We start from the raw sequence: 12,530 nt of genomic DNA, 5'->3' as shown, positions 1-12,530 counted from the left end.
TCTTGATCTTGGCTATAATATTCCTGGAAGTTGTCAATTGGGGATTTAATGTAGGGGGTGATCTGTGGATTCAGTGTCTATTTTGTCCTCTTGTTCAAGAATATCAGGTCAGTTTTCTTGGATAATTTTTTGTCATATGATGTCCAGGCTTTTTCCCTGGTCATGACTTTCAGGTAGTCCAGTAATTCTCAAATTGTGTCTTCTAGATCTTTATAGTCTAATGGAAGAGATACTATGCAAACAGACTACATGCATGTTAAATTGGGAATAAACAACAGAGGGAAAGCACTACCGTTAAAGAGGTGAGGAGTCAGAAAAGGTTTCCTGTAAAAGAGGGGATTTTAGCTGGGACTTGAAGAAAGTCAGTGAAGCTAGTAGTCAGAGGTAAGGGGGTAGAGGATTCCAGGCATGGGGGAATAGTCAATGAAAATGCCTGGAATTGGATTATGGCATGTCCCTGTTATGTATAAGTGAATCCTAGAGTTCCATCTTGAGTCTCTTTTCCATCTCTGTATACTCTCTCCTAGTCTCTTATTTTTTTTTCTGCCTACACTTAATCCTCTTGTTACTCTTTATCTCTATGAAGGGCACTGTCATCTTTCTGATTTGAGTCAATCAGCTATTTCCTCTTCCTTACCACACTCATTCCATCAGTTTCTAAATTTTGTCAATTTTTAACTCCATAACATCTTTCACATGGGCCCTCTTCTTTTTACTTATCAAGCTACCACCCTAATCCTAGTTCTCATTAACTCTTACCTACACTTTAAAAAAAAACCTAATCTCTCTGTTTCTAGTCTCTCCCTTCTCTATTATATCCCCTCATTCCAAGCAAACTGGTCTAATTTATAAATTACTGTGCCCTTTATAGGAAATTCCAATTTCCCCTTCCATTTCTTTGCACAGACATCCCTAGTATGCTCTCCTTTCTCCCCTCAGCCTATTGGAACATTTAAAGTTCTATTTTTCCCTCTAAGGTACCATTTACCTTTATTTTACATATATAACATAAGATGTAACATAACAATAATACATATGATTTGTTAGAAATATATAATAAATTATAATAAATATGCTCATCTGTGATAAACAAATTCTCACATTAGTTATGTGCAAAAATTTCTCATTTTTTTCTTCTCTCATCCCTCCCCTCTCCCCAATAAGGCAGATAATATGATATAGATTGTACTTATATTAACATATAACACATATTTCTCTATCATGTGAAGTAAGACACTTTGTTTACACTAGAGAAAAATTAATATATGAAATAAAGTTAGGAATGGCATGTTTTCAATCTGCAGACTCCATCTGTTCCTTCTATTATTGTGTTTAACAAAAGTAAAGTTCCAAGTTTTTGGAAAAACAATTCACTCTTTGGTAAAAATTGTTGGGAAAACTGGAAAGCTATTTGGCAGAAACTAGATATAGTTCAAATATCCTACACCATTTACCAAGTTAAGATCAAAATGGATATATGACCTAGGTATAAAGGGAGATAGTATAAACAAGTTAGAACAAGGCACATATTATCTATCAGGAGAATTTAAAGTTCTTTTAAAGCAGGGGCTCTTAACCTTTTCAGAATAATACTCTTAAAAGTATAAAACAAAATACAGCAGATTACAAAGGAAATTACTGAATTCATATTTATAGTATTTATTTAAATTATTATATATTATTATGTAATGTTACTTATTCAATATATTAAATTTCAATTATATTTTAAATTCAATGATCAAAAATCTTTAATAACTTAAAACCTTACCAAGATTTTTGAAATACATTATATTTTCCATTTACCTATCTGTGTATATGCTGTTTCAGCAAGATAAAGTAAAGCTGCTTGAGAGTAGAGACTCGTTTCATCTGTTTTTGTATCCCCCAAGATTCAAACAATGCTTTGCCTAACAAATTTTTTTTTTTAAAACCTTTTAACTTCTCTCTTGGAATCAATATTCTAAGGCAGAAGAGTGGTAAGGGTTAGGCAATAGGGATTGTGACTTGCCCAAGGTCACACAGCTAGGAAGTAGCTTGAGGTCATATTTGAACCCAGCACCTCCCATCTCTGGCCTGGCTCTCAATCCACTGAGCCACCCAGCTGACCCTGCCTAAAAAATTCTTGTTTAATTGATTACATGAGGGAGCTGGGACTAAAATACTGAAACTAATGAACATTCCAAACATTTGCCTCCTTAAGCCAAGTGCTTAATTTTCATTTTTTTTTTTTCATTCCAAGTGTAATGTTACTAATAGATCTTAAACCAGTTTTACCCCTAATCTCCCTGTGATATATGGGTATGACCCTGGGTTCTCGGGAAGGTGAGCCAAACAATTTGGAAAGGCTTTGTAATGGATCCTGTTTCACCACTTTTTGGCCACAGTTTAAAGATCATGATCGAGGGGGATTGGTGACTGATCCCACCCTCCCCATCACACAGACCATTTAAGCAAGAAAGTACAGGATTAAGTAGGCACGTGCTTCACGGCAATGCTCTCTCTGAGTGAATACAACACAGGGGCCACGGCCCCTGCCCAGCTCCAAGAAAGCTGGTTTAAGATTTGTCCACTGACCCTTTCCCGCCTGTATTTTTCTATTTCCCCAATCCAAAGGAGATTAGATGACCTCTTTCCAATCCAACCCTTATATATCTGAAAATTACAATGCAATAGCCCAAGATCGAGGGCAGAGAGCAGGAAGAAGCTCAATACCGGGCCCAAACGCAAAGAGAAAGGAGGAAGCGTGAGTTCGACCCTGCGCAGCCGCAACTCCAGCGTCCCTTCTCCCCTTCCTGGTTTCCTTCCCCTCCCCCCTCCAGCCCCGCCCAGCCCCTCCTCTCCAGGTAGAAACTAGGAATACTATTGGTTTATGAGCCTGTCCATCTTCCTCCTTCCTCCTCTACTCCTATCTAATTGGTGGCTAGTGAAGGGACCGACCCACTGCCCTGCGCCAACTCGGCCGAAACTCGGCTCCGGCGATTGGCCAAGCTTCGGGATCGCGACCGGGCACTTCCGGTGGGGCTCCGCGGTTCCTTCCCTCCTCTCTCCCCCGCCCGCTCGCCTGCCTGTGCCCCTCTCCTCCCCCCTCCCCTTCCACCATGGCCGCCTCTGTGTGCTGTAAGGAGCAGCAGGTTCCCCGTGCCCCCTTATAGCGCTCATAGCCCCTCCCCAGCCCCCTAGGGGCCGGAGCCAGAGGGGTCCCACTCCCCATACCCTAGGGGCAAGAGCCAGAAGGGTTTGCCGCCCCCCAACTGGGGCAGGACTCCCCCCACTCCCAGCTTAAGGGGCAGAAACTTAGGGGTTCCTCTGCCCACCCAGGGGCAGGAGTTAGAGGGGTCGCTCCTCTCCGCTGCTGGAACAGGAGCCTTCCCTTGCCCTCTCTTCCTAACCTTAGGGAGAGGAACTAAAGGGGTTTCCCCTCCCCACTGCAGGGGCAGGACCCAGAGGAGTCACCCCTTTTTCCCCCCCACCCCGGGGGCAGTCTCTTTCAGAGGAGAGGGTGGGGGGGGCTGGGTCCCTTCCCCTCTCTCCCCCCACCCTCGTTTCCCTCTTCTCTTCCTCGTGGTCCTCTAGCATCCCCCAAACTCCCTAGTTCCCCGTTTCTAGGACTTCTTCCCCACCCCTCCCAGATCTTCCCATTTCTCCTGGCTCCAGCCATGGAGATACAGAAGGGAAAGGGGGGAGCAGCAACAGCTGCTTCGGGAACAGCAGCGGGAGGTGGAGGAGCGGGAGCAGGAGCCCCAGGAGGGGGGAGGCTGCTACTTTCCACCAGTTTGGATGCCAAGGATGAGTTAGAGGAGGTAGGTGTGGGGAGTTGAGAGATTGGGGTGAAGAGGGGGATTGGAGTGGATGTGGGGGCAGGGGTAATTGAAAGAGTGGGGCTGAGGGGCCTTCCTTCCATTTTCTTCTATAGGCACCCCAACTCTGCTCCAAATTTCATATCCCAGAAGGAGGAAGTGTGGACCAACTTCCTGGGGTTGGTTGCCATAGTAACAGTAGTCAACATTGATATGGGGGTGGAGGTGAGAGACCTATTTAGCATCTCCCAGGTCACCCAAACTTCCATGACGTTTCCTCCCACCTTGGCCATTCTCTTAGCTAATTTGTTTAGTCCTAGGCCTTTCATATTGATCTAGGAAGTGAACTGGGGTTATTGTGATCTAAAGCCTGAGACAGCTGTGGGCTGATGGAACCACCTGAGTCAGCTCTTGGGACCTCCTATTAGGCACACCATTGACTGGACTCTTTGGTGGACTGGTTGCTAGGTGATGCCAACAAGACTTTTAAAATGGGTTTGGGCACCCAGAGAAAGCTATGGTGTCTGTTTACTTTTGCTCTCCCTCAATAGGGGTGAAGGATTGGGACTTAGAATCTTCCCCCAGTGCCCCTGGTATCACACTCAAGCACAAGAATTCATTTTCATTCAATTAAACAAGTATTTCTTAAGCCCCTCTAATATGCAAGGCATTAAGCTAAGCTCTAGTGATACAAATAAAAAAAGAGGAAAAAAGTTCCTCTCCCCCACCTCAAGAGTTTGCCTTTGAGCAGGAGGGATACTTTATGCAGAAAGGCATATAGATAAGATATAATTTATAAAGTGAGAGTGCCTTAACAGAAAAATCTGGAAAGGCTTTTGAGTTGGTAGCTAAAATGAGTTTCAGAGGAAACTGATGAGAGGGGAAAGTTTATCTTAGAAAAGGAGGGAGTGAATTCCAGCCTTGCAGGAAAACCTGTGCAAAAAGCATACACAGGAAATGAAACACCTAGGAATGAACATGGAGGCCATTAACTAGAACATAGAATATGTGAAGAGGTCTAATGTGAAATAAGTCTACAAAAAGCTTGAGGCAAATCATAAAGGGGCTTAAATGCCACACTGAGGATTTTATATTTTATCCTAGAGGCACTAAGGAGCCATTGAAACTTGAGCAGAGGAATGACTTGGCCAGACCTGTACTTTATAGGTAGATTATTTTGGCAGCTTTGTGGAGGATGTATAGGAGAGGGAAGAGATTGGAAGCAGGTAGATGCTTTAGAGTCTGGGTGAGAGATGATGAGAGTCTGAACTAGGGAGGTGGTTGAGTGATGATACGGGGACAAATGTGAAAGATGAATTAGAATTGACAAGACTTGGGTCTACAGATGAAGGAGACTAAATAGGAATTTGGAAGAGGGATGATCTTGGGGGAGGTGGGTGTCATATGAGTTTCCACTTTGAATATATTGACTTTGAGATCCCTGTGAAATAACTAGGGGGAATTATTTATCAAGCAAACTATTGGTAATGAGAAACTGAGGTTTAGGAAAGAAATTAGGGTTTTATGTATTGAACTGGATGTCATCTGCATCAAAATGATAATTGATCCTATGGGAGCTAATCAGTACACTTAGTGGATATATATAGAGAAGGCCTACTAGTAGAACTTTGGGGGTATCATCCATGCTTAGTGAATGGGATGAAGATGATGATACAACAAAAGAGGAGGGAGGGAGGAGAACACAGGATACAGGAAAAGAGAATATTCCAAGTGTCAAAAGCTGCCGAAAAGTCAAGAAGATGAGGACAGAAAAGGCCATCAGATTTAGCAATTAAGAGATCATTGGAGAGAGTGGTTTCTGTTAGGTAACTGGGCAGAAAACCAGACTGTAAGTAATTTAGAAGTGATTGGGAGGTGAGAAAATGTAGGCAATGAGTATAGATAGCTTTTCCTAAGGTTGTTTCTGAAAGGGAAAAGATAGGATACTGGATTCCTTGAGAATATGGAAGAATCAAGTAAAGGGGTGGGTGTGGGTGGATGTGGGTGTGTGAAGACCCAGGATAGATGGAAAGGGCAAGCTCCCAGAGAATACAGGAGAGACTAGGGTCAAGACCATGAACAGTGGTTAGGTTTTTGGAGCAAAGGAGAAGAAAATGGGTAGGTGATGTACAAAGATTTTGAAGTATGAATTAAGAGAAATAGGAGTTCATGATAGATGACCTGGTTTTCTAGAAGGTAGGAGATGAGGACCTCTGCTGAGGAGAGTGAGGATTGAAGGGGAAGAAGAAAGTAGATGGTAAAGTAATAAGTAGTTGAGATTTGGAAAAGCATGAATGGCAGTTGGTCAAGGAGTCCAGGTATATGACAGAGGGTCAGGTTTACTAAGGGACAAAAATGAAACCAGAACAGGGGTAATGTACTGAGAGAACAGAAAGAGGTGGAGTGATGAACATCATGGAAGGGCAAACCATAGGTTTAGGAGTCACAGAGAGGTAGAAATGGAAAGATAGGAGATTTAGGGCAGGAAGGAATGTCAGAGTTTTAAAAAGGAAAATGGGAAGCTACCAAGAAAGGATCTGAATTAAGCAGTGAGGATGAGTAGAGGCATTGGGTATCAAGTAGGTGATCTTTCCCACTCAGCACCACTTAGGGAGTTTATAAGACTCGGGTCTGAATTTTGGCAGTTGAGTTGTTTACTATGCCTCAGACTCTCTTGATAAAGCCATCCAGGGACAGAATGGGTAAGTCATTAAGGCCTGTTTTCTAATTGTGCTACCATTCATTAACAGCTACCAGAAAGAAGGTAGAGCAGGTGAAATTCCTGGAGTTGGAATTTGGAAGAAATTAAATTAGAGATTTTCTAGTTTAATTCCCCTCATTTGATAGATGATGAAACAGTCCCAGAGAGGTTAAATAATTGCTCAAGGAGCCAAAGCCAGATCTCCTATCTCCAAATCCAGCAATGATGGTCTTTGTTGAAAAAATGCTGAATTAGGGTAAAAAAGAAATTAAAATAGTAGGTTATAATGAGGTTTAAGGATGACCAAAGAAGTGATAACTCTTAAGCATCCACAACATTTTTCATTTTAAGTGGCCTTCTCCAGCCATTTACCATGCTTCTGAGCTAATTCTCTCCCTCCACCCCATCATCAGACAATGTAGTAGATGTAGCAGATAGAATTTGGAAAGTAAATATGCTTTTAAAAATAGTTTCATACATTCCTAAACTAAATAAAAATGACTGGCATTGCCCCATGTTTGGGATTGTGTATGACTTAAAAATGGCTTCCGCTCCATCAATCAGCCATCACTTACAATTATATATAGCACTTTAAGGTTTACAGAGTACTCTCTTGACAACAAGCTTTTGAAGAAGGGAGTTCAAGGATTGCTCTCCTCATTTTGTAGATAGGGTTCAGAGAGGTTAAATTGAATCCAGATTTGCACCACTAAGAAGGATGAAAGCTGGGTCTCAGTCAGACCCAAGTCCTTCTGACTCTTAAGATCTTCTGCATCGTTGTGATGCCTGACAGTGTTGGGCACCTGTTATGAGCCTAATACTGCTCTTCTCTTTTTCTAAGGAGCATTGGCTAGTTTCATCCAAGAGGTATAAAAGGGGAAAGGTTTCTGAGATTTGAATGGGAATCTGTGACTTTTCTCTAGACCCTGATGAAATTATCCTGTAGTCCAGGGGACCATAACCTTTTCTGTGTTGTGTCATGGACCCTTTCAGTAGTCTGGTTAAGAAGCCCATGGACACTTTGACAGAATCATGTTTTTAAAATGCATAAAATGATATGTGGTATTATGAGGGAAACCAATTATATTGAAATACAGTTTTCCAATTTTTTTTTAAAAAGTTAAGAGCCCCTGGCTCTGGTCTTTGGTAGAACCAGTGTCCATCCATCCTAGCCCACCCCAGGGCAGCCTCCCATCCTGCTCAGATGAACCTCAAGCAAATGACACATTTGCTAATAAACCCAATGAGGATGACAGCAGGAAGTTACTAAAGGGAGAAAACATTTTTTTCCCTTCATTCTTTTGGACTACCTAGAAGTGAACTTTTAAATGTTCCCATATGGTGGGGGGGGAGGAGGGCTCTGTATTTTCTTCTAATCTGCAGAATTTTTCCCACAATGTCTCAAGAATCCTTTCTCCCTCCTTGCCCTCTGCCTTTATATTCCACCAAAGCCAAATTCCATTGGTTGTTCCCTCTCCAAGGGCAGGGATTATGGCTTCTCCTCCCTCTTTATCTCCCTACAGTGCCCCAGCACAGGGCTCTGCGCTTAGTGGGTACTCAGTGCATGGTGATGACTGGCTTCTGCTCTTTGTGGCTGTGGCTGTTTCTCCTGCATGATCTCATCTGCTGCCCAGGAATGCAGGGGTAGCTTTCTATAAGGTCAGTCAGTGGTTTGAGCACTCATACTAGGCCCTGGAGGAGGATAGCAAGGAAGGAGGCCCACCCCACTGTATGTCCGATGGAGCTTAGTCAATGGCAGAAGGAACATGCACCCTTGAAAAAGTCCAAGAAGAGTTAAAACCACATGTATCAAAAAAGCTAGAAGGAGCTATCCACTAGGGGATGCTAAATTGAATGGAAGATTCAGACTGGTTTGACTAGAGGGAAGGGTCTTTTAGAGTTCTCAGGTTTGGAATGGTAGTGAAGAATACCCCAGGCTCAGAGAATGTGAATTTCCCTCCATCCCTAGGAAGTTTGACACTCTGGCTCCAATTCTTAGGAGCCATCTCTATTCCTGATCAGCTTTCCTCATTCCTAGCTGAGGGAGGAATCAGCCCAGTGAGGGACTGGGGTAAGTAGCACAAGAGTTGGGGGCTTATGGTTTCAAAGAAGCCAAATCTTTAGGCCATGAGCAAGATTTTGGGCAGAATTGGGGAAGCAATGGGTGGGGGTGGGGCAAAGATCAAGGAGGGGAAATAGCCCTCCCACATTTCGCCTCAGTAAGAACTGATTTTAGAGTTACTGGGAGCCCCTGGGAGACAAAAGTTTTTATATTTTCCCTTTGTTTCTTTTTTTAAAAAGTACTTTCTTAAGTGAGTGGTTTATGAATATGGTATATTTGAGATCAGCTGTCACTAAGAGGCCAGGTGTGCCTTTCTTCCATTTCTCTGTGGCAGTGGAATTTGGTTCTTTAGGGCCACTGGTTTCCCCTGGGACCTATATCGCTGTCTCCCTCAAGGAAACAATATACATGGTTGCAGCAGGATATCCTCTCTGGCCCTAGCCTCAGAACTCAACTGAGACTAGAGGGAATGAAAGTAGAGAGGAGTCTTCCAGCAGGATGAATATCAGCTCTTTAGAGGAGACATACATCCAGATCCTATCCATTGTGGCTATTAAGGAAGCCACAATCAGGTAGTATTTAGTGTTAGAAAAATATGACTAGAAGCTTCTAGAGAAAGTAAATATTTACTCAGCTCTCTATGGGACTGTCAAGAAAGACTCACTTTGTGTTTACTCTGGCCAACAAATGTCAGAGGTTATGATTTGATGCTTATGATTTGGGTGGGGGAGAGTTCAGAGAAAGAGTGCTACACTGGTGTGGCTGTCCATTGCTCTCTTCATCTGGGGGTCCTAGCCTTCCTGTCTCCCTGTGACACTCTAAATTAACATTTCTGATTTAAAAGAAATTTCTTTAACATGAGGAGACAGCAATGGTTGTATTTTGATTAACTGTGAATAAAGACTACTTTGAGGGAACTCATCCCCTAATGTCTTTGTCCATACTATCCAATTTCTGATTTTTCCAGTGTCTCTGCTCCAAGAAGCCATTATCTTCCTTACTAGGCATTAACTTGTTTTTTGCTTTTTAAACCCTTATCTTAGAATCAGTACTCTGTATTGGTTCCAAGGCAGAAGTGCAGTAAGGGCTAGGAGGGCTAGGCAATGGGAGTTAAGTGACTTGCCCAAGGGACACAGCTAGTTTTTGAGGTTAGATTTGAACCTAGTACCTCTTGTCTCTAGGCCTGGCTCTCAATCCACTGAACCACCTAGCTGACCCCCCTTTGCCCCAGGTATTAATTTGTACAGTTGGCTCTTGCCTTCAGGGTGTGGGCAAGAAGAGCTGGAAAGCCTCTCTTTTGAGGTTTTTACACTTCTGATTATACTTACAGACCAAATTATCTAGGGCTTGAGCTCCTTCCTTAGCTTAAACTTTATTATAGTACATTATCTCCTCATTCCCCTCCCTTTGAAAAAGTTATATTTGAAGTTGGAAAGCAGGTTGGGGAACCCTAGACTAGGGATAGCTTTTCTTTCAGCTGGCCTTGGAGTTTAGGGCTTTGCTTGTCTGTGCTGAACAGTTAAGAAGCCTCAGTTGAAGATTGATATTATTGGAGGCACCATTGTGTAAGGTTTTTCCTTGAACCTTTTTGGGTTCGGTTTTATAGGGGGTTTAGGTCTCCTCAAATCAGCATATGAATGTATATTATTTATTCTTCTTTTCCTTAGCTCCCATGGTTCTATAAGGATTACTTCTTGGGAAAAGAAGTAATTTCTTGATTCCCCAGAGGTCAAGGATTAGCTATATAGGTAGCATAGGGTTTCAACCCACTTTTTCCCTCTCTCTTTTTTAAACTCTTACCTTCTATCTTAGAATTGAGTTCTAAGGCAGAAGAGTAATAAGGACTAAGCCATTGCAGTTAAGTATCTTGCCCAGAGTCACATTGCTAGGAAGTGTCTGAGGCCAGATTTATACCCAGGACCCTCCCAGGCCCAGCTCTCTATCCACTTAGCCACCTATCTGGCCCTCCCAACCCACTTAAACTTTGTTTGAATCTTTTCCTTGTTGGTAGGAAAAACCTTATTGTTTTCTTCATCAAACAGCTTCACTTCCTTTGGGGTCTTAAACAGCTAGAGCAATTGTTATTACAGATTTTGAGGAAGTTTATTGGATAGAGAGGGATGACATAAAGAAAGAGACACAAAAAGAGGGAACATTCAACTGGTTGTTCATCAGTGAGAGCTTTTCTTTCTCTTTCCTTCCTCCTTCTCCAAGAGTTCAGGAGCTGGCTGGTGGTAGCCCAGAGGGATGAGGGTTGAGGGGTGGGAATCACAGCTTGACTTGCATATGATTTCACACCTCCCACTTCTTACACCTATGCAAGTGCAATTTATCTCTGTTTGGCACACATTGGTCTGACCTATTTTGGGGCATAGTTAGGCCTTAGGGTTGGAGGTTGGTGACTTTTAGAGCTTTTTCTAGATGGCCTAGATCTTGTTAAGTTTTGATCTGGCCCTCTCCTTAGAGTTTTGAATCTATGGGATCTCCTTATTCCTAATTGTTGACCTTGAAAAGGGATAGACCAAGGGCTCCTTGGAGTAAGGGGCATTGGTCAAGATAAGGTGCTGACCATTTATTCTTATTCATTTGCCTCTATTGCTAAATTGGTTATTTCCTTGTGAGTCCTACAGAACCATCCCTGGATGAAAAATGCTTTGTGGCAGACCATAGAATCAAACTGAAGGCGGAGCTCATTCTAATCACTTCTTCTTGCCATATTCCTATTTGAGTTTTACAAATGATAGGATGAGCAATGAAAAACTATCCTCAAAATTAGTTTGGGATTAATTTCAAAGGCAAAGACAAAAGGACCCAAACTGATTAGAGAGTTGGGAGAGGGAAAGTTCCCAGATTTTTGAATCTGTATTTGAACCTGAATACAGAGTATTTATTAAAGTTTATTGGTATTAGCTATGGTAGAAAAATTAAAGCTTCTTAAGGTCAGGGAACAATGGCCAAGTTATCAAAGGTGCTAACAGCATGCTAGATTTGTTATAGAATGGAGTCTTTTAAATGTGGGTCTAGGCAGAACCCCTTGTGATTTTTGGTTTGGTATATTGTGTTTCCTCAACCCATTTTTTCCATACCCCTCACACTCTTTTCCTCCAACTCTCTGCAGCGTCTGGAAAGGTGCATGAGCATCGTGACATCGATGACCAGTGGTGTCTCTGAGAGAGAGGCCAATGACGCCCTCAACGCCCATGTGAGTCCATTAGCTACTTTCTGACTTGGATCTATGCTTGGAAATAGATCCAAGAACATGAAACAACTGACAGGGAATTGGGTGACAAATTCAAATCTGCTTTCTATCACCTGGAAATTTAACAAAGGCTAGATTCAGTTCCTAGGAAGGTCCCTTCATTTCTTTGACTAATCTTCACATTTGTATAGTGCTTATCCTATTTATCAAAACATATATTATCTCATTTGCCTTACAGAAGCTCTGGGATGGAGCAGATATTGTCCTCAGTTTATGGGATAAAGAAACAGATCCAGAAAGCTAAATGATTTCCTTGGATTCATATAGCAGTTTGTTGTGACAGAGGACCCAACTCTCATCTCCTTGAATCCTCTTTTCCACTATTCTCCATGTCTTTTCCTAGCTCCATCTTTTGCTGAAGGACTTTGGTTGTGGAGAGAAGGGCATCATTTTTCATTCTACACACTTTTTCTAGCCCCTCGTGATACCTAGCTGGCCTACAACAACCCTTGGGGAAAGTAGCAGGACCTTCCCTACTTTTCCCTAAGAAAAAACAAGCTTTACACCCTTCCTCAGATAGGGTGCTCTATTCCTTCTGTTACTGATCCTTTGATATTCTCATCCATACAGATTAGAGGTGAGGAGTCTATATCCAATTTAGGGAGAGAGATTTCTCTTATCAGGTTCTTCAGGAGTCACAAGGTTTCTGGGAGGATTTGTTTTCTGAAATTGACTGGCCCATGACTGACAGTTGCTCCTTCTTTCCTTCCA

General features: G+C 42.5%; 1 protein-coding gene across 1 annotated transcript in view; it reads left to right on the top strand.

Annotated features, from left to right (window-relative positions):
- The first annotated feature begins 3,656 nt into the window (after positions 1-3,656).
- INTS3 (integrator complex subunit 3) overlaps positions 3,657-12,530 on the top strand; it is a 40,179-nt gene continuing 31,305 nt past the window's right edge. The window contains exons 1-2 of the mRNA XM_044672476.1: positions 3,657-3,800; positions 11,679-11,762. Of these exons, the coding sequence (XP_044528411.1) occupies positions 3,657-3,800; positions 11,679-11,762 (228 nt within the window). The remainder of the gene's footprint in view (positions 3,801-11,678; positions 11,763-12,530) is intronic.

The sequence above is a fragment of the Gracilinanus agilis genome, chromosome 4 (genome assembly GCF_016433145.1).
Source record: "Gracilinanus agilis isolate LMUSP501 chromosome 4, AgileGrace, whole genome shotgun sequence".
In the NCBI taxonomy this organism is placed as follows: Eukaryota; Metazoa; Chordata; class Mammalia; order Didelphimorphia; family Didelphidae; genus Gracilinanus; species Gracilinanus agilis.
The sequence above is the reverse complement of the archived record's forward strand: the minus strand, read 5'-3'. Positions and strand labels throughout refer to the sequence as shown.